This window comes from Fringilla coelebs, assembly GCF_963513975.1.
Source record: "Fringilla coelebs genome assembly, chromosome: 5".
NCBI lineage: Eukaryota > Metazoa > Chordata > Aves > Passeriformes > Fringillidae > Fringilla > Fringilla coelebs.
In genome coordinates this window covers 14836811-14860054 of record NC_140033.1, presented here as the reverse complement: position 1 = coordinate 14860054, position 23244 = coordinate 14836811, and the positions used below count along the sequence as shown (strand labels likewise).

Genomic DNA, 23244 nt, shown 5'->3' with positions numbered 1-23244 from the left:
CAGATTGTGCCACACCAGCAGCGGCCATGCTGGCTTGAATGTTGCTTTCCCAGCAGTCCCTCACACCTGGTACATACCTGCCAGTCCTTCCAGTGGTGTGTGTCCAGCTGCCCAGCCTCCCCCACAGCTGATGTGTTCCCAAGGCACTTGGCCTGCCAGCCTGCAATACACTGTGGCAGAGGCCAGAGAGTGGCACATAATAGCTAAAAGCTCCAGCACTGTATGCTTTAGAGGGGTTTCATTACCCCAGTAGATGTAAAAGTGCCTCATGGCCAAAGAGTTCTTTGGTGTCTGGGTTAGAGAGGTGCTGGTGCCCCAGAGATGAACTGCCATTAACTTGCAGTGGAAGTTCTGCTCCTGGTTTCTCTGATGGTGGCATTGTTGCTGGGACTTTTAAAGCATGGTTAGTTTTACACTGAAGTGAGCTACCCACGTTCAGGCAGATACTCCAGATCTGCAGAGCTGGCCCCTGAGCTGACACATTCCCAGTCTGTGCCTATGAACCTAAGGGACAAAGAACGCATGTTGGAACTTAGGTGGGAAAAGAGGGACAGTTGCACCATATGGATGTATGTGTGGGGGGTTTCAGATGCTCCTTATTAAGTTATTGCTTATATTTATCATCCTTAAAAGCCTCTCAGTGGGTATTACTTATTTTCATTTCAGCCACTGATATAGAAAATCTCACAATCTGTCCAGTCCCAGCCAGGTTTCAGCCTGGACTGCGCTGAAATTCCACTGCTCAGTGCCAGGAACTCACCCTCTGACTGACTGTACATAAGAGCTGCATATATGTCTCTAATGCAATAATTCACCACTTGGGATATCAATCACTGTAGGTAATCATGTTTCAAAGCCTTTGGATGAGAGTATATAAATTCAAATTACATTCCCATTTTTACCTGTAATTGCAAAGCAATCAGAAGAAAGAAAGCTATCTTTGTAGTGGTTTATGTGCTGGCAATGATGACAAAGAAGGCTGCATGCTCTTTATAGCCACTAGAGAAGTATTTTAAAGTAGTTGCATTGCTATTACTGCAATTAAAGAGACTTGTGCTTTCTCCTTAGCTCAGCACCAGTCTGCCCCTCTGTTAGGATACTTTCTTTCCCTTGATTTTTTTGTGACTTCAGGGAAGAGCTGAGTTTGGTTTAATAGCAAGTAGTAACCTCAAACTGTGCTTTCTTCAGCTGATAATTCAGCAGCAGTAATGATTGCCATCTCACTAAATGTAATGATTGTCATCTCTCTAAATGCATTCAGGCACCACCAGCTTTCTCTGAGGCAAAAGCTTAGGCAGAGGCACCCCTTTTTCATCCGTGCCATTCTTCGTGGAAGCACACTGAGCCTCCAGGGAGGCCATGGAAATACACTTGTTTTTAACTGTTTGGTATGTACTAATTGTAAGTAGAATTTTGTTGGGGAGAAGGACAGAAGGGTACCTGTAATTAAGCAAAAAACCATGAGCTTATTGGTGGCAGTCAAATGCTTCTAAACAGAGATTGAAAGACTCTCACTGAAAATACTACCGTAAGCTTCAGTCATAATGTTTTAATATACTGCTTATAACAATTTCCCTCCAAAATCACCTCTAATTACAGTAACCTGCAAAGTAAGGTTTTCTGGGCAAGCACCAAAAGTTTTGTCATTAATGGGCTGAATGTTCTCCAAGAGCCTCCACAAACTTTGTAGAAATTCTTATTTCATTTTCATGAAGGATTATCATTATAGGAAATGAGAGGCTTAAGTCTTCATACAGGTAATTATTTCTCTGGTAGAAACTGTGAATTGGTTTTTCAAAGGTTTTAACAGATAGCAGACTGAGGGAGGAAAAAATATTTAACTCTAATATTGAACTCTCTGCATTCAGTCATTTAATGCCTACTCTGTCCTCACGAAAGTCAATGACCCTTCTGCAATGCTTCTTCAGCCTGTTCTCCCTGACAGCCTCTGAGAGGTTAGAGGTGACAATCCCAGTCACCCAAATCAGAGCTTGCTTCTCCAGGACTGGTGATGTGGCACTCCAGGCAGGTCTCCTGACCCTCTGAGCTGAATACTGAACGTGTCCCCCTCTCCAAGCATTCTGCAGTGACTGCACACCCTGACGGTGCTTGCTCCGGTGCCACGACCCTCTGGGGGTGCAAGGCGACAGGAGCAGCTCCTGGTGAGCTCCCACACAGCCCACGGCTGTGGGAGGTGGTGAGGGATCTTGGGCCCAAAGACAGAGGGGTGGAGAGTGAGAGAGTCAAGATAAGGCAGGAGGCCAAAGGAGGCCTGTTAAATTATTTAACAGAGCTGAGAGAAGACATGTCCAAACGAACCATTTATTTGTGCCCGTTTGCAGAGGAAGTGCTGTGATTTACTGCCAGTGTCACACTCAGCACATGGGTGCTGGCCTGACCCAGAGCTGTGGCTGATCACAGGACAGACCAATATGTCTTACTGCAGAAGATTTATTTCATTTCCTGGGCTAGAGTCATTATTGAGAAACAGGAGGTCTGCAAGGAGATTTGCTCCCCAGAGAAGCTGCACTCAATGCAAAAAAATTAATTTTTGGAGAACCCCAAAGCAGCTGAAGCTGGCAGGGATCTCCAAGCTTGCCCAGTGCAAGCCCCACTCACAGCAGGGCCAGCTGGAGCAGGGTACTTAGGGCCACGGCCAGCTGCTATCACAGACACCCAGCCTGGGGCTGGGGAATAAGCCCTGCCAGGCAGGGGGCTCCAGGGAAGCTGTGCCTGCTCACAGCAGCTGCTGCAGATGGAGGCAGCCACTGCCTGAGCCACTTCCTCTCTGTGCTGAGAGCAAGGCAGGGGCCTGGGGCTGGAGGAAGGGGAGCCGTAGGTGCATGGGGAGGGAGGCTGGGTGCTGCTGCTGCCCTGCCCTGCTCCACCTCCTCAGAGCACAGCTCCTGCCTCTCTTGCCTCTTCTCACTCATATTTCTGTGCAGCAATGAAGAGCAGCCGTGTTTCACCCCAACACCAGCTCATCCCTGAGTGCACAGCCACAGAGCCTTTTCCAGCAGCCCTGCAGCCCTGGGCTGCACTAACTACAGGCACTCATCACTCCCCCACCAGGGACTGTGAAGGTCCCAATGACCCCAGTGCATCCCTGTGAATCCCACCAGCCACAAGGAAGCTTGACATATAGAGAGAATACAAAAGCTATCTCATCTGCTACCAGGCTGGGGGTGGCAGTTAGCCTTCTCCCAGCTTACAAAAACTTTGATTGCTCTTGACTTTTTTCCCATCATTTTTAGCAGCCCATGAGAGGAGAGCAGTGGGGAAACCAGCTCCAACTTAGTTCCAAAGCTGCATGGGGCATCTACCTCTCCCTCAGCCCCTCAGCAAACCTGCAGGTTATGGGTACCTCAAACACCAGGGAGAGCACAGGAGAACCCATACAGCATGAGACTGACTGACTGCAGTCACATCTTGTGACAAACCAGTGACAGGGGACACTGATCAGACACCCTGGACAATGAAGGAGCTCACTGGGAGCAGCCAGACAGTTTTGATGCCATCTCACCATGAATATATTAGAACAAGTACCAATTTCATGGCAATGTTTATTCCAAGGCACCACTACCCAGTGGGGACCTGGCCACCTGCTGCAGGCCACAACTGCCACCTCAGGGATGGAGCAGTCATCTGGCACTTGCAGGACAGCTCCTTATGTGACTGCCAAGAGCCTCCCCTTTGCAACTACAGCTATGCTGAGTGACCCTGAGTGAAGGCTTCAGGTGGAAAATGTGTACGTGTGATTTGGTGACAGCTGGATGGGGACATGGGGTCTCACCAGCCTCAGCTGTGGATATGGCTTTGAGAAGAAAAGCTGCAGGGCTGGGAAGACTGAAAATGCCACATGTTAAGGAGAAGGGCAGGATGTGCCAGCAGAGCAGGGCTTGGCTCACCCTGCTCCTGACCCTGTTCCTGTGCTTTGTCACCATACACAAACTGGTGGACGCAGCTGAGAACAGAGAGCTAGCCATGGAAATGAGGATTAATTCTCTCTATATATGCAATTTTGATAGATTAGGCAGCACTCACAAGTGTAAAAAAAAATTAAAAATTGAAGACTAAGCCTATGAATCTGAGTCCTGGGGAAAAACCTCTGTTTTCCAGAGAGAGATTTAGATCTTGAATCAGCTGCATCCTCAGCCCAGTGCTGCCTTTTGACTTTGCCCCCCTCTACCCAGGACAGCTTGACACTGTCCCCTGACATCATGCAGTGGTGTGGCAGAGACACTATGGACACTATGTCCCCACACTCACACTTCACTAACCATCCTCCATACCTTATGCCCTTCCTTCCTCCAGCCTCTGCTCAGGATTTGCTTTGTGTTTTTTCCTGCTCATGTTGCCATGGCAACCTGATCCAGTCTCAGTTCCACGTATCACCTTGATAATGAAGTTTAGCTAATCCAGCCCCCTCTGCCCTCAAACTGCTCATGTATCTCAAACCCCCTCCCTGATGGGCTCCCAAACTCTCACTGTTCCTTCAGGCATGGATCTTCCCCACCTCTCCAGCCCCCTTTCTCCACCTTTAATGATTTTTAAGTAACTCTCTTTCCAATGGGGATGGACACTGCAGTGATTCACTGCTTTTGTGACAGTGGGGGGAGCCTTTGTTTTCCCTTCTCGCACCTGAGTCCCCTCAAGGGATGCTCCCTTGGCATCAGTGCACTGCAGCTTCCACACTCCTTAACTGAGCATAACTCCTGCATCTTTGTAAGGATCTGTGTGTTCTGATCTTCTGAAGAACGATCCACAGAACAGGGCTGCTTTGGAAGCCTTTCATTTCCCTGCCATTTTCTACCTGCAATAAAACCTACCGAAGTCCCCCCTATGTGCTGCCGGTGTTAATGTGTTACAAGACTGTGGGCAGGTCATTTTGGATGTGTGCTTCTCTTTCTTCCTTCACACAATACATCTCACTGCTCTGTGTATGACCCCCTGCTTTTCTGTTTGGCATTACAGATTCTATCTGAGCTTTCATGGGATATCACAGCACCCAAAATCAGAGTGTGCTAGCTAAGGCAAAGGTTTCACACATCAGGAAAACAGATGGATCCTTGTATCCTCTTGAAACCCAGTTCCCAATATCTCCTATAAAAGTATCCAACCAAATTAAACTCACACAGCCCTACAGATTTTTCTGTCAAAATCAACATGCAGAAAATATTCCTGGTAGTTCTGCAGTTAACTCTCAAAAGGGAAAAACTTTCTGAACCTCAGGACCATGCAGACCTTGTCAATCACACACACACATGTATGGGGTAAGTAACACATGTTAAACAAGGGAGTGAAAACCTGCCCTGGAGACCAGCTAACAAACAGCCCCAGGAGGAGACTGTGGAACTGCTGATGCAAGTGTGTGTGACTGGTTCCCACAGAGTTCAGCTGGTTGCTTGATGGGCTGAATATGTTAGACTGTCCATCAGGAGTAGAGTTGAGATCCCATTCATTTTGGGTCAAGTGGAAGTGGAAACTGCAGCAGTTGAAGTGCCCAAGTATGTTTGTGCAGGGAGCTCTGGGTGGGTGAGGGGTGAACTGGAGCGACACGAGCTCAGGGGACAGCTGACAGCAGGTCTCTTTAACCAGCCCAGAGCAACTCAGCAGGTGACCACTGAGATTAGAGAACAAAGAATTATTTTTTTAAGCTTACCTGTAAGTTCCCCACTTACTTCCCAGAAACTATAGGAGCCTTGAAAGAAGCACTTAGTGCCTTGCATAAAGTGAAGGCCACACAGCACTCTGTGGGTGACTTTAGTTCAGATGGAGCATCACCCAGTCCTGATCCTGAAAATGATCACAAAGATTTGGAGCAACTACTGTAACTGCCTGCAGTTCAGTTCTACACAAGGGAGAATGCATTTGGCAAAAATCAATCCATCAGTAGTTGCTTTGTAATAATAGGTGGAACATAGAGAAATGGCAATGGAGCATAGAGAAGGCAAAAAATTTGAGTGTTTAACAGCAGAGCCACCAGATTTTTATTATCCCTCAAAGCTGCCATGTAGTTTTGGTGACAAGTAATATGAACTCATCACCTTTATAAGCACTATCAGCCAGAAACCTAGGAACAGAAGCTGTCAGTGCACAGTGCTGAGTTGCCTCGCTGCCCTCTTGGAGACATGCTCTACCACAGATACAGGATTGCCAAGCAGCTCCCACTGCCAGCTTCTCCCCATTGGCTGTGATCTCTCTGCATGCTGGACCAAAAGGCTACAGCTCTTTCAGAGCCAGCTCTGGGTCTCACCAGGACTCAGCTGTGGTACCTGTGGTGGGTGGATGTAACAGAACCATCTTCATTTGTCCTCCTGGGTGCGAGTCCTCTGTCGCGCTGGGGAGTGCAGCCAGGGCAGCCCCAGCACAGCCCAGTCACGGTCACGCCGCTTCCTTTTAGCAATTTGATTAATAAAACACACAGAATTAGGAAAGTCCCCCATTAGAAAACAGCAACTCCTGCTCTTTTCCCGGTCCATAATCAAGTCTGACAGTGTAAATTGCTGTAAGGAAACCAGTCTGCTTGGGCAGAGGACATTGCAAACCCATGGTGGGACACTGGGACAGTTGGCAGCTCTGCATAGCTGCATTCAGCTCTTCACACAAATCCTCCAGAAAGGAAGGGACACTTACCTGGTGTCACAGAATCATTCTCTGACTTGAAAAACATCATATTAAGATCATATTCAAAGCTCATCTTACCCTTCCCTTATTTCAAGCAAACCCGTGGCCTATCTGAGCTCATTTTGCTGAGCAATGCTAATCTGCTAATCACCAAAAGGTGACCCGAATACTCAAAAAAATGAAACCTCGAGAACAATTCTGTAATTAAGTATCTCACCTTTTATTTTGTTCATTTACACTTCTGGCACTGACAATTCTTTGAAGATATTTATTTTTATGTAAAGACCAAACTTCATTAAAGCAATCATAGGTCAATTAAATAATTTTACATCACTTAAGTTTCAGAAAATGTACAACACTTTCATACATTATAGGCTTGACCGGTTGGAAATGGAAATGGCACATTTTCAACGTGGTTAAGAAATGACTTGGACAACCCAGCAAATTGTTTTGCCAAAACCTGTTTTGTACTGAATACCATAACCCATGCCCAGGGATTACAGTGTGCCTGATGGCACCATGTGCACATTATTCAGCATGGAATTGTTACTATCAGCTTGGTCCCCAATAATGTCTCAGATATTCTAGATGGCATTTGTCCCACACAGATCCAGTTAAGCATTTTTAAGGGAGCGAGATTCACAATGGAAAGCAGAGACATGACTCGTGCCACTTCCCAGTGACGTCCCGGACCAGCAGGACACTGAGCACATGGAGAATATCAAGCACATGGATAATCCCATCAGTTTCACAGGGACTGTTGGAACACTGGAAATCAAACAGATGGCAGGCGTGCACTAGGCAGGGCCCGCAGTGTACCGCAGCATCCCAGCACCATGAAACCACCTCGTTTCACACCTGCTGAGCATCCATGAAGTTTCTCCTGCAGAAGTCACGATGATGGTCATACATTCAGTCCTCTCCAAAGTCTGTGTAATGTTTAAGGCAGCAAGAGAAATTTGCCTTTATTTTAACACTTCAGAAACAGATGGTTCCTTTAGAAATAGGTGGACAATATTTATAATTCATCAGTATGCTCCTTATTTATATAAATGTCATGAAAGGCCAAAGCAAATTCTGACAAAATTTTTCTCAACAAAATCAAGGAGAGTAACTGAACTGGAGTTGAAGCTTTAAAATTACATGTGCCAGATCATTCACATGTAACATACTGTCTAGGGACAATGTGAAAAACCAGGGATTTAGATAAGTCTGTACTGTTGAGGCCTGACTCTTGTCAAACTTCCCCTGGCATGAGTGAGCTCTACTGAAGCCAACAAGTGAGCACCTCTGATGAGAGGTGTAAGATTAAAAACATGCCACGGTTCACACTAACAGGTCATTGTGGCTAAAGTATATTCTCATATACAGAACTCTGCAACACTATTAACACCCATTTACAAAACACTACAGTGATGGTTATTGGCACATAAAAAACTCCTCCTCTATATGAAAACATACACAAAATAGATAAGAACTGCCTTTTTTTTCAGACTTTTAAAATCTATATATAGTTGCCTTTGAGGAATTTTAACCCCCAGTATCACAAACAACAATATTTCTTTAACAATGTTCACCTAGAATTTTACTGTGCTGACATTTGAAACACTGCCACAATCTAGACCACTGTGGATTATGCTTAACTGTACTGTACACAAGGTGATGAAGATTGATAGAAAACCACTTAGATTTTTGCACAAAAGTATGACTTGTTAAAATCCAGAGAACAATTGAGTCACTTTATAGGCAGCAGCTACATGTAAGCTGTAAATGTTACCCGCAATAAAAACACGTTTTGCCATAAAGCACATATTGTGGCATTATCTGCTTCTGGCCTGGTACACAAAGCTTGATTCTCTTCCCAATACAGAGGAATGGGTTTGGTTAGCTTGATTCTCTCAGAAAAAAAGTGCACACATATCTTACTCTTTAAAGTGCTTTGCAGAACTGTCTCTTCTGCCTTGACTTCTACCCCCAGATCATTCTCTGCTGTAAAGGTTCTGCCTCTTCTGCAGTAGTGATGTTCAGCCAACAAAGCCAACAATGCAAGTAAAATTTCAAAATGACCATGTTAAAAGAGCATCACCAAGAAGCTGGGTAAAAAGTGGAGAAGTACAGGGTCTGCCTTTTCCTTGCCCACTGAATGCCCCAGGACTGCATGGCCTAAGGCAAGACCCTTGCCTAGGGCCTGATGCAGTCCCTGAAGGTCAAAACTTCTCCCCAGTGCTCAGCCCAAGTGATTACGAACCGCAAAAGAGATTTCACCAAGAAAAAATGCACAACTGGGCCAACTCCACTGCCACGTCCTCACCGCCACACAGGCACAGGGGAGCAACACTGGAGTGCTTCTTTTCCTGACAGCCCCTCCATTCCTATCCACAGGGCCAAGCACAGCCCCTCGCCCCATCACCCTCACCCCACAAGGGAGACAAGCAGAGACTGCTCCTGCTGGCTGCAACACCCATCTCTACTGAAACTTGACTGTGTGGTGCTTTCCATGCATCATTTCCTTCTTCTCCCCTCCCAACCCTAACTCCTACACGAGTGAAATGTGGCAGTATCAACCCATCCCAAAATAAGTTAGTGTTGGAGCAATGGTCCTTTGTGATTTACCCTTTCTTGCCCCACCATTTCTGCCAGCGTTGTCACTGTGCCTCCCAAGGAAACGTCCACAAGAGTGACCAATCCAAGGTGCCCACAGCAATGAAACTCCAGCCCTCCAAATGACTCCTAGGCCTTGCTTTGGCTCTAGCTATTTTCAAAACAGGTTTGGTTCTCTTGTTAAAAGATTATTTTGATTGACAAAGTGACAAGGGGAAGAAAAAAGTGCCAAATTATCTCAAATTACTCAGCATGATGAACAAACTACTATATGCAAATTAACATGAATTAAATTTTAAAATATTAAAAATGCATCAGGACTTGTTTCTTTTATAGTTGGTGTTAGCTCACAACATGCAGAGTCGGTGGATAATTCAGAATTAAAATATCTCAAATTGTTGTGTATAATCAATATGCCCAATTCTACCAGCAGCATTACCCTCACCCTCCTGATGCACAGAATACCTGAATTAAGTGTGCAGTCCTTGTGAAGAAACAATTTCACATCTTCTGCAAAAAGCTTTCAATAAAAGAATATTGTGCTTAGACATATTATTTATGCTACTTCATAAATGAAATTCTTGTAATAAGAAATTATTCAGTTACACTGTATTTTATTGTTTTATCTGGAATGTTACTAAGTCTACCTTTAGCAAAAATCTCTTAAAACTTAAAATACTCATAAATATAAAAAATATTTGCAAAATAGAAACATATTTCTAATTTTCTTCATAAACTCTAAATGTTCAGAGATTCTAAAAATAAAACCCTACAGCATAAGATTAATTTGAAGTATCTGATCTCATTTTTCATACACATGATGCTTGGTTCAGTGTTTGTAAGGTATGGAATGCTTTCTTGGTGTGAAGGAAGACTTAAACCCCGCTCTCCGTAGGCACTGAACGGGGAGGGACAATAAAGAAGCCAATGTATTTTGTACCCTCATGGCCAGCAGCAGCGAGGAATAAAATGCATGTTTCAATTGCTGTGGCTTGGGAGAAAGGACAGGGGATACAAACCTTCAGAAAACTGTTTTCAGTGAGACTGAACCTGTGTGAGAAAATGAGCCCAGCGCTGTGCGCGACTGAGCGCCCTTTGGGAAGGTCTGTGAACAAGGCTGGCAGAGAGAGCTGGTCTGCTGCTGCTGCTGCTAAAAAGCCCCAGCACGGCCTGCAAAACAGAAGAGGCTGCTGACCCTGTGACAGTGACCTTTCCGTGATTTCACTTCAGCTCTGCCCAATCCCTGCCCCTTCCCTCTCCCAGTGAGGTCAGCACTGGAACCCTGGCTCCCACCTGGCTCCCACTCCAGACACCCCGAGCAAGGGAATGTGCCCAGGTGTGAAGGTGAATGTGGGCTTGTGCTTTTTGGGGCCATCAGAGCCCTAAGTCCCCCTCCCCAGAAGCCAGAAAACACCCACTTAAACCACTTAAACTCTGTAAGCACGGATTGGCTGTTACACATCTATTCCCACTCTGCTCTAGGTAACAAAACTGCTTCCAATTCGGGCCCTCAAACACTATTTCTTGGTTTCAGAAATAAGTTAATTTCTCCTTGAAACCATTTTGTTCTCTCTGTGCAAAGTATCTCTATTTCTCATTTCAGGTACTGCACCTTCAGTGAAGGCTTCAAAGAGGTGACAGCCGAAGGGAGACACCCCACAGCAGGGGCATTTGTAGGGAGGTCTGAGATCTCAGCATTTGCAATAGACAGATCTGGAGATCTCAGCGTTTTCTGGTGCTTTCAAGCATAAAAATATTGTGCGCTTAAAAGGGAGGCAGGATGGAAGGCATGAGAATCCAGCCCTCTCACCACACAGCTGAAGCTGCTCTTTGCAAATAGTCACTTGAAATTCCCTCTGTCTGCTATGTTTTTCCCTTTCAGTCCCAGTCCAGTCACAGGAGGATTCCTTAAAATGGTTTCTTTCCAAAAATATTTCTCTGATTAAGAAAAAAAAAAAAGAAAAGAAAAAAAAACAGAAAAAAGAAAAAAAACCAAAATACACCCAATCCCTGAGGGTCAATAATTGGAGAATAAGAACTACCCCCACAGGAGATTAGATAACATAATGTCAGACTTCTTTACAACAACAAAATCCCATGTTATCCAATAAAAATAATTTAGTAACAAATGTCCAGGTTTGGTTTTGATAGCAATCCAACATTAAAAACATCCTTCAACCCAAGAAAAACCCACAAACCAAATCTATGAACCTAATGACTTTAATCTTTACACAATGAAAAATAAATGTATTTTTTACCAAATAAATGGATTTCAACCCATGGCAGAGGAATTTTCCCATATTCTTTCATGAAACAAATGTTTCAAAGATAAGAATTTGAATTGTTGATGCTTTCAAACTCATATCTTTGAAGACTTAAAGCAGTGAGGACAGGACAAAGAAAAAACAAATAATATTTTTATGTAGCTGCATAAAATTCAATTTGCCAAGGCAAGCAATCACAGCAGGTGAATAAAATACCATTCATATTTTCATTACCAAGCTAAAGGCAGCCAAGTTAGTTTTGTGCCTGACATTTTCTTGACAAGTTTGCAATGCTTCAGTAAGGCAATTAATATGAGATGCAGGCTTCTGCCCATGGCTAATATTTCTCTTTAGACCCAGCAAGACACCAATTGGCTATGGAAATTTGAAGAAAAATGTGCTGGGAGTCATTTACTCGGCACATATGGAGATAAACTGAAGGCAATAATTATTCACAAGCAAAAGGCGCAGGGGGGATGACCACTGTTCATTTAGCAGCAAAAACCCTCTCCCCTCCTTCTATTTCTTCTAATGGTATTTTTGTGTTCAAAACTAGGCACAAACCAATATGTTCAAATGCTAAAAAGGAAAACAAACTTATTTTTTTTAAAACTGAAGCCTCTATGTTGTACCTAGCAATTGATACCAGTACCTTTGTACGTGTGGCCACGTACTGAGCTCTGTTTTCCTGCTGTCAGTAATCAATTTTGGCAGTTTTTCTCGCAAACAGAAACTCCCAACTGCAGCATGTACTCAGGAGCAGCAGTGAGTGTAGCACAGACACACACCACCCTAGTGAACCCCCATCCAGGTGAGTATGGCTCTCTACTCGCTAGCTCAAATAAATAACGGAAATTCTCTCTCTTTGGGTAAATTTGGGAAATGTCCCTCTGACGGATACAGCAGGTATTTGTATTTTCCCAATCAGTTAAACCTTTTAAATGGTTACTATTACAGCAGCTTATGCATTCATCCTTTGTCATACTGCACAGCAGAGCTTCTTCCTTGGCTCCTGTGGGATGGGGATCCAACAGCTGTCAGCTGCTTTCTCATCAGCCACTTGATTATTTTAGGTTTTGTCAGTATTGGAGATAAGGACAGCCCCTGACCATCTAGGATTGCCTTCTGTATTCATCTGGTACAGTGCACCCTACTAAACCTCCGGGGAAGGAGCAGTGTCACACACACTTGGTAAAGTCCCATAATTGTGGCATTCAATCTCTTTTGGAAGCCATTGCTTTCAGTTATCAAGAAAACGCTAGCATATTGAATTTCCTCCCAAATGGAGCATTTTTGAACATGAAGGCATTTTTAAATACACAGTAGAAAGGAGAACCAGACCAGAAGCAGGGCAGTGAGGTCATCAGAGAGCTGCTTTTCCCCCAGAAGGCTTTTAAATGATTAAATACATCAGCAGCTGAAAATTATTCCACATCAGAAGCATCATTGTCAGAAAGATGGTAATTACTTCCCTTCACCCGAATATACTCGATATACCTCCCCTCATCAGAATCTGACATACCACATGTACATAGCCTGTTTTCAAACAGAGATTCAATTTCCTCCAGTTTTTTCCCTTTAGTCTCAGGAAGGCAGCCATAGATGAAAACCAGTCCCAAGGCAGCAAACCCTGCGTAGAGGAAGAAGGCTCCTGCAATGTAAAACCATTGTCACAGTCAGTCACAGAGGCCCCCACCCTCCTCTGTGCCAGAGCAGGGCAGTGACAGAAGCAGCAGGCTCTGGCTTCAACAGAGAGTGTGAAAGCAAAGGCTGGAGTGGCAGGGTTACAACAGCAAGCTGTGGGTGTAGGAGAAGGACTCTTTACTGCCTCATTCCTCACCAAAGTAAATTGACAAAGGCAATTCCAATTCATGTGAAAGATAACACACATCCTTTCTGGGCAAGTCACTCTGCTTTTAAAATAAACAGCAATTAGACAATCACATGCCCAAATTAAAAAAAAAACAAATGCAAAAGGAAAGAGCTTTCTTGGTTTGTCTTGACAATGAAGGACACATTAAATCAAGTCCTCAAAATAAAAAGCTCTAGCAAAAGACATGAGTCAGGATTAAAATAATGTTTGTGACTTTTACACCTAATTATTATTTAAAAGTGTGTTGTGGTGACAATTAATACTGAGAAAGAACTTGTTCCTGCCCACAATCCACTCCACCTGGAGGGGCAGAGCAGGTAGCAAAGGACCAACAAACATTTCCCTAGAGCTGCTACACTGATGGCTCAAAGGAATAACGAGCAGAGCTGAAAGGCTCTGCACTAGTAAGGATGTGAAGGTCACATCAGCTCCCTGGCAGATTAATGTGATTCAAATGACTTGTACCAGAGTGGCTGAGCAGTAACCTGACAAACACTCCACAGGGTCCCACAGACAGCACTTTATCAACAGCTGCATTTCTGCAAGTACCATCTGATATTGGCCTTGGATGTCACTATAAAGTGGAAAACTGCAGATGCTGTCACCTTAAGTGGGAGTCAGCATTATTTCACTAAATCAAAAGTGGTTTTTTCCAGCTTCTCTGTTTTAATCAACTGTCTGGGTTCTCAGTTAAGGACAGAAATAAATGCCTCTTATAAAATACAGACCAAACTCTATGTTCCTTGAGTCTCGCAGATCTCAAGTCTCATGAAACCACAGTGGGTTGAGAACACTGCTTTGACACTTCATAGCAAAACCAGTGGAGGGACCCAGAATCCAGAGAAAATCTCTGTGCCAATGGCTGCACTGCACATATGCACAGGAACTGTTACTTACCATAGTATGTGAGATATTCAGCTGTATGCAGAAATGTCAGTGACACGAGCACATTGAAAACCCAGTTGACTCCAGAAGAACACGCATTTCCTGTACTTCTAGCCCAAAGTGGATAAATTTCAGAATTGACAGTCCAGGGCATAGGACCCATCCCTGAGAATTAGGAATAAAAAGATCAGTCTGACTTTAATGGCTGGGCTCAAAAATAAATTCAACATGCAGCTTCACTATTTGACATTTTAAACTTATATGCAAAACCAAGTATTTTCTTACCAGGTGCAAAGAAAACCAAATACAAAATAAGGCCCAGAAGTGCTGTCCAAGAGTACGGAGTGGGGCAGAAATTGTATGCCCAAAATAAATCTTCCTTTCTGAATATGGATTCATTTGAACACCTGAAAATCAACAAAACTCCTTTTTATTAAAGAATTTTCAGGGCACTAGTTGACATTGCAATATAAACATGGCAAGTAATGTACAAGGTCTTTGAGCAAAGTTCAAGAAACTTTTTTTTTTTCTCAAGTCTGGTCTTAGGAAGAGTAATCAGCAGAACATCCCTGAGTTTAAACACTTGCCTTGTATTTACAGATCTCCTTCTAACAACCAGTCATTACTACAAAAATGGTGATACCAAAGCCATCAAGACCAATTCACAGGAATATCACACAGTGCAAAACCAGCTGCAGCAGCAGGACTTCGAGATAAAGATGTTGCACACAAGGATTTAGGGTCAGAAGGAAGTTAGTCCTTACATCACTGCCAAACCAACTTCATGGGGCACACTTCAGGTGTGATCAGCAATGTCTGGGGAATGTGCAAGGTCAAGTGCAGCTATAAAGAAAAGAGGTGTGTATTTTTCTTCCTACACAGTGAAATAGTTTAGGAGAAGGCAGTGCTTGTAATTACCTGCTGAAAGAAAATATGTCTCTATTCCAAGGACCATGGGGTAATTCCATATTTCAAGGAATAGGTATAAGACCAGGTATTTCCCAACAACATAACATTTTTTAAAGGCATACTCACAACTTTATTTTTTGTTTTAATTTTTTTTCAATTAACATTTAAAGGAACAAGTGTGACTTGTTTAAAGGAACAAGTCATAAATGTAACTAGTGAAACTTTTCAGCTGCCACCACTTAAATTGCTAGAGATAAAAAATCCTATACTTTTGGGAGAGAGGACTTAAGCAGGCACTACTCTTTCATATGCAGAAAGTGGTATTTCAGCTCTGCCTTGCTGAGTTCCCCTGGAAAAGCCATCTTATCCAGGGCATTGATTCATTTTCACTCTTGAGGTGGAAAACACATAGAAAACAGGTCAGCTGAACATCCCTCTCAAAGACACATCCTTTGTGCCTGGATACAGACTGGCCCACTGCAGACACAGGAGTGCTCGGTTTCACACTGCTTCAACATCATCACTTTTGCTTCTTTTGCTGGTACATGTATTTCATTTGCAGGTGTTTGTAATGAATACAAGTTGATGAGCACTTTTAAGCATCTTGATGCTGAGATGAATTTCTCCATTCTGCCCAGCCAGATTGGCAGCTTTGCAGAGAGGTTTCTCTCAAACAAAACTGTAAGCAAAGACACACTTGGTTTATTATCCTGCATCCATCTCCACGAGCACAAACCAACATGCTGATTCATGCAGACACAACTGCAGGCAGGTCAGTGTGGTTCCTTCCCCTGCCATCTCTCCCCAGTTGTGTCCTGCTTTTGACAGATTGGAACACAAATGATACAAGGAAAAACCAGATGTCTCCAAAGCCTCCTGTGACTGAGCCACTCATCTATTCTCCACTGTCTGCCCCTAACAGAGAGGAAATTGTGTTGCAAAAAAAGCAGATTCAGTGCAATGAAATGGGAAAAACAGCACTTGAGACTAGATTAAACAGAAACATGGCAGTAATAAACTTTGCTTTGCTTATCCTTCAGTTGTAAACCAGCATGGTACACAAAGTAAAGGCAAAGACATCTGCATTTGCTGGCATCTTGCAGTGCTGGGAATGTTAAAAAAAAAACACTTCTTCAAGGCTGGAGATTTGTTCAAGCTCTATTACTGTTCTACTGCTGTACCACTGTTTCTGTAGGACCTATTATTTTGCTGAAGAGCATACTTATAATTAGCATACAGTTTATTAATGGACAAAATTTTGAATTTTGTCCTACATGAAGTCAGCATATATGATGGAGGCAGAGGAGCAGCTACCTGAAATACAGAAGCTGAAATACAGAAAAAAGTCAAAAAATCATAGAATGGTGTGATCTGAAAGGGACCTTGAAGATCATCAAGTTCCAACCTGCACCTTCCATAGGCAGGGACACCTTTCACTAGACCAGGTTACTCAGAGCCCTATCTAAACTGTCCCTGAACACTTCCAGGGATGGGGCATGCACAGTTTCTCTGGACAGCCTGTTCAGGTGCTGATGGCACACAAAGGTTTTATAGTTAATTCACAGTTTCACTGATCCCCCATTTCTTTGTTCTAACACAAGTAAAACTACTTAAGGACTGCTCTTATGCCAGCTCTTTGTGCCTGGATTATCAGGATGATGATAATCTACAATTTTCCAATTTAAGTCTCAAGTGTAAAACAAATATATTTGATTTACTAAAAATCTCCTTCAAGGAGATTTTTACAGTCTCCTCTGTAGAGTGCTGACTTTCATATCATGGCAATCCACTGAACAATATAAATTTATGCCAAGTTCATTGAGTCATGTTTTCATCTGAAGTTTGTCATGGAAATAACAGGGGACAAAAGAGACATAATTCAGAGTAGCTGCTGTTTAGATGGAGGAAGGCTTTTGTGGATGATGCCTGGGAACAACTAAGATTATTTACTCACAGTCAATTAGTTATCCTGTAGAAGAATCTGAATCTCAACATTTGGATTAGTTCTTGTAAATTCAAGCTCCTCCTCTTCTGCTAAAGATATTTAATTGTCTGAACAATCCCCCAACTACCTTAGAGGGCAGAATTTAGCAAGGCACCAGATGAACTGTGTAATAACTTAGTGGTGGTCAGACACATAACTAAGGAGAGCTCTGGAAACCACCTCTACCCTGTCCATCAAGTGGCCTCCCAAATCCACCCATGTACATCCAAAATACTTACATTAGCACAACCCACAGAAACCAGTTAAACCATGAGCAATAATTTCACTATAAATCAGCATATTCTGTTTTAAGGAGAAATCCTTGCTCCTTTTTTATACACGTGGTAAGAGGCTGTCTAAAGTATCAAATGAAGTGTAACTCAATCTGAAGGCAAACAGATTACTTTAAACCTGACTAATGTTGGAATCAATAATTTCTAAGCTTTCCCACAGTTCCCTAGCTACTGTCATCCACGCCTCAGAAGCTCCATACCTCTCTGGAGAAGTTTGCATTTATCACTTTGACTTTACAGTTTACACAGAGAAATAATTCATCCATTAAATCAGATATTACCTTAAAATTTACAGATGAAGCTTCTTATACCAGGTGACAGAAACTGAAAAAGAAAAACCCCTAAAAATCCCTAAACCAAAATAAAAAAAAAAAACCTCAAAATCTCAGACAACCAGAAAAGAACAAACAGATACAGCCTTGAAAAACTATTGCCATGAAACTTCATGGGATTCAGCTACACATTGCTTAATTTTCATTGCATAAAATACAGAGTTTTGCTATAACTGTCAAAGAGTTTTAAAAATACTAGTATATGTTTCAAAAACCTGGAAAAATAGTTTAGTTCACAGCAAAGAAAGCAAATTGCATCTCAGCACATGACTGGTGCATCTGTACTCTTTATCATGCTGACTCCCCTGCTACAGGATCCATCCATTACAGCTACAGACTTGATGATCTTAAGAGCCTTTTCCAGTCTAAATAATTCCATGATTCTTAGTCATGTCAGAACACACACCTGCAAGAGACTTAGCACACTGCTCTGATTTACCTCTCTCCTGGATACCTGATCACAGATGAACATAATTTTTTAATATTATCATTTATTTACGTAAGAATCTTTAGATTGAATTCAAACACTTTCACAAGCTGAGAAGTTTCAGCTTTACAACTGCATCTGAATTTGCCTGATAAATAGATTGCTAGAGCCGTAATTCAGCCTGAATAGACTGAGCCACAACTGACTGGAAACAGGAGCAATTTTTCCCCATGACAAATGGTTGCCCAAAATTCATCACGCCAAGGGGGTTCTGAACTGTTTGCTGATCTGGACATTTCAGTACTTTTGTAAGCACCTATCAGTGGATTCTGAAGTGTGGACAACACAGTTGTTTTGTCTGTTGCCAAAGGAAGAAACTCAGCTGTGGGACAGTGCCAGCTGCATGCTCCTGAGCTGTGGGGCTGAGCAAGCACCTTTGGTGGGATTAGACAACTCTAACCTTCCAGTGGAAGATGCACAGTTTGGGATTTGCCTCAGACTTCTTTTATCCTATACAGGCACCTTGCAAACCCCCGTGGCTCCCTCCAAGCTGTCAGCTACAATTCCCCACTCTGCTGTCACTGCCCAAGGGCTTCAAACTTCATTCTTCATCATATCTGCCAGGAGGGGAGAGAGACAAATCTCTGCTACTGCCAGAACTCTGTCCAACAGGCTTCCCCATCATCTTTTGTGCACTCCTTTACCTTGAGAAATGGACTCAAACCAGGAAAATGCACAATAATGTTTATCCAGTGTTAAAGCCCAACCATTTCAGACCTCACAGCAGCTGACAGCGCACTCAAAACTGGGAGCATAATAAGTACATACCAGATTTTTGTTATAGGAGACAAAATTACCTTCATTGCACTATACAAAGATTGACTTATTTTTCTTTCCAAGCTTTCTCCTACTCTTCCAAAGTATCAGATGGTCACAAAAAGTGTCAGGAAACATCTGATGTCTCTGTGCTCTACAGTGTCCTTTCCTAGTTCTAATTCTGATTCTGACTGGACACACTTGGCTAACCTCAGCAAAAACTAGAATTAATTAGTAATAATTAAATTGTATGATTTCATAATCATAAATAATTCAAATATTATATTAATAGCACAGGAACTTGTGAGAGGTCATGCAACTATGAAACATAATCAACTCTTCATTTAATAAATACCTAGTCATAAGTACAGAATTTTAATGGGCAGAATTCAAATTAAAAGCTGATCAAAATGCAAAAACTTAGTTAGTTTTGAGCATAAGCATCTTAGCTGAATGCCACTGTCCTTCATGCATTTCTGCCCATCATCATTTCAACTACTACAATCACTAGATAACAGGTCACAGTGTTTTCATGAGAAGACACAAGAATATATTTTTTGCAACTTGAAACATAATTCTGTGTATTTACAAGCTAAAGAAGTCTATGAAAAAGCAACAATAAAAGAGTGAATCATTTCAGGTAAGGCTCAGAAGGAAACAGCAGGCAATGTAAGATTTCTGCCCTTTTCCCTCTGTCAAGGACACACTCCAATGGTTTACAGAAAACTTACATCTGTGTACTTTAAAGATTGAAACCTTCAGTAATTTTCCCTCTTTTTCATATGTAGAATGCACTGATTCAAAAAATTAAAAATAACCACTGAGTGTTTCACAACCACTAAATTGTCTGAGAGTTCTTACTGAAATATTCTTAGTATGCAAATAAATCTTATGTTTGTCCCTTCAGCACATCCTGTTGCTAAGGTTTGTGGCAATACAAGCAATTGTGCCCAGTGGTCCCCCGAGATTTCACCTCTCATCACAAAACATTTATTTGTTCATGTCCTTGAACAACTTTACTAACCCTAAATCTTTTATTCTCTTTCAAGACAAGTTCTACTATTTCTTGTAGCTTCCAAACTAATGATGTGCATGAGAACCCCAACTTTATAAATGCTTTATAAAAGGTGGGCTCCAGCAGAGTGCCCTCATTAAGTCATGAAGCCTCCCAGATTCCAGTGCTGTTTTTAAAAAGTCTCAAAATAAGAAAGATTCAGTGAGAGACAAAGAAACAGTTTAGTTCAGTCCTAATTCTCATACTGAAATACTTCAGTTAAATGCTGCAGTTCCCACTATTTCTTTCTTTCAGGTATTATCAAATCTTGAAGAACTTCCCAGAAGTGCACATCAGCAAAGAATGTTTAGAAATTTGAGTAAATATGATGGAAGTGATACCCAACATTTTGAAGCCTTTGCCATGAGCAATAGGTATTTTAGTATGACAGTAATATTAAAAAATATAAGAAACCCACTGCCAGATGGAGTGGAAAAAAACTCCACGATCTGGTAGAGGGAAAGACCCACAATTTGTGTCCTAGAACCCTTTTATACTCGTGCATTCATGTGCAGGTCTGGATGGAGATGTGATGTGTGTGATGGGCTGTGGCTCAGGGATGTCACTTGCACACAGAGTGGCCAGTGGGACATGAGAATTCCTGCTCCCACCACCTTGGTGGCTGCCACAAAAGCTCCATTTAATTGTGTTCACTGCAATCAAGTATAAACTGAAAAGAAACATCTCATGCCACAGCAAGGGCATAGACACATGGCAAACTCTTATAAGAAATGAGATCTGGGAATATTTAATGCTTGTGAAGTAGATGCCATTTCACAGATTTAAAATATAAGCACAAAGCTGTCTCTTCATGACCACCAGCAAAAAGGTATCACAGAGACATTCTGGAAACAGAACGAGCTATTATTTCCCTCTTGGCAGCCATCATGATTGAGAAATGCCTGTGGACTCCCTGTGCCCCCAGAATGGGCTTTAAAGATTGTTTAGTGGCTTTTCTGTGGTTATACAGAAATAGTTCACTTTGGGAACAATCCGTTTCAGCAGTGAGCGTGCGCATCCAGTCTGGCTTCATCCAGTCATTGCCAGCTTCCCCTACTTCTCTGAAAGGAGGGAGTGCTCATTAATGATTTGGCCATTTCTTCTGAAAGGCAAACCTTTGGGGAATTTCAGAGATGAGCACTAACTGTAAAGTGTCTGTCAGTCACCTTGGGGGCTGCCAGAGCTAACTTGTGCTGCCTGAGGCTTTCCAGCAAAATCCAGACAGATCCAGTCACTCTATTCCTGCCTACAGGCAGGCAGGCTTCGTTCTGTTGGAGCTCTTTCAGGACAAAATTGCTTATAAATGTAGGAGATTCAAGTATTTTTTGTTAAAGACAGACTGGCATTGAACACCCATGAGAGACCAGCTCAGTGAGAGTTTCCCTTGTGTGCAGACCCCTCGCTGTACCTCAGTGCTCCTGGCCTTTCCCTGAACTGCAGCTGCTCAGCTGCTCCTGAGTTTTTGGCGGAAGTTCTGGGTCATCCCTGCTCTGACATGTCGGAGAGATTATGGATTGAGCATCAGACTGCAACCAAACTACTGAGAGAACTGGGGCAATAGGATAGGAGAACTTCTAGCTTTTCTTTCCAGATTTAAAAGCATTTAGTCTCTCTGATTGCAGCATTGACACTCAATATTAAAATTACTGAAACAAACTGGTCTGAAGATTATGATGTCAAATGCAGCACTTTGGAATTTCATGCAGGCTTACCGTAAAATAAATATCCACCTGATGTTTAATCTCATTTGTTCTTTCACCTGAATTTACATTTCATTTTCTTAATAATTATAATTTCCAAAGTTCTTTTGGCTATAACAGAAATATCAACCAGCTGCCTAATCACTGCAGAAATATCAGCTGTCCCAGGTGTTACCTCTTTTGAATGCTGAATAAAGACAGATCACTCCAATGAATACTGGTGGGAAGGGCCAAGTGTAGGGCTCAATAATAATAAGTATCAATATTTTAATGTTAACTGAGGAAATTTTAACAGAACAGCATGCAAGAACTGCTGGCATGTCATAAGAAAGTCTATTCTCTAAAACACAGGCAAAGACCAGCTGCAAAGAAAAAAAAGGAACATTTTCTACTCCATTAGTCAGGGAACTGCAAGACAGCTCAAGGTCACAATTTTAGACATCTGAAGTTGATTTAAACAAATTCCTTCCAGACTTCCTATTCTTACTTAAACTTACAAGTAACCTTTATTGATGCTCGTGCTGTCCACCATGTGCAAGTGGTAGTGTCAAGGGAATGTCATCATGTCAAAATCATCCCTTGAGTTACAATTGTCAAAAGCATTTCCAAGACTGTGGTAATCAAAGACCAAAGAAATCAAAGTGGTTACTGTAACTTAGTACCAAGGTAACTCAGAACAATTCACTGGAAGTTCACCCTCCAAATGAAATAGGTTCTATATTACAATCTTTTTTTCTTTTCTGAGTACCTCTAAACACTTTAGAAAATAATAAAGAGAAAAAAAAAGTATTGCTTTAACTACCCCAAAGTTTCAAACCTGCAGAGGTACCACAAAAACTGTACTTTCACACTGAAACCTGGCACGTGAAGTTAGCGAGGAACAGCAAGATTTTATAGTTCAATTGAGGAAAACAAAGCAACTCCCACCCAACCCCAAACTCAAACCACAGATGGAACATGGTGACACAATTCCAGCACAACCTGGGTCTGCTCTGTGTCTGCAGGCACACTGCTGAGGCTTACAGATAATTTATTGCTTATTCCAGGCAGCAGGCCCTGTACCTCCCAGCTGTGCAGAAAGAATTTTCCATAGCACTGTTAACACCTTAGAACCTCAGTTAACCTCACGTTTCAATGGGAGCTGAGGAGAGAATAAAGTATCAATCCTTTGGAAATTTTTACTGAAACAAAAGGAAAGGGGGGTCACTTTCTAAATTTGCTTTTCTTCTTGAATCTGAGACAAAAGACCACATAAGGAAAGGAGTGTAAATTAGAGATCAATATTACATGCATTAGCCTGACTTTTTAGCACTTCCCTGCTCTGTTTCATTTCTATTATTTACATACATATAAAGTTTACATTTCAACAGTTCTAACAATAACATCTTGACCACCATAACCTTCCATTTAACAACACTTGTTTTCTGTAACAGCAATTTAGACACAAATATTACATTTTAGCTACTGCCAGTAACTGTT

The 23244-nt window shown here is 42.3% G+C and overlaps 1 protein-coding gene across 1 annotated transcript in view; it reads right to left on the bottom strand.

The window, feature by feature from the left end:
* Positions 1-11511: 11511 nt before the first annotated feature.
* SLC2A13 (solute carrier family 2 member 13) overlaps positions 11512-23244 on the bottom strand; it is a 135149-nt gene continuing 123416 nt past the window's right edge. Inside the window, exons 8-10 of the mRNA XM_084205931.1 lie at positions 14536-14657; positions 14263-14415; positions 11512-13143 (exon numbers count right to left, since the gene is read on the bottom strand). Of these exons, the coding sequence (XP_084062057.1) occupies positions 12917-13143; positions 14263-14415; positions 14536-14657 (502 nt within the window). The 3' untranslated portion in view covers positions 11512-12916. The remainder of the gene's footprint in view (positions 13144-14262; positions 14416-14535; positions 14658-23244) is intronic.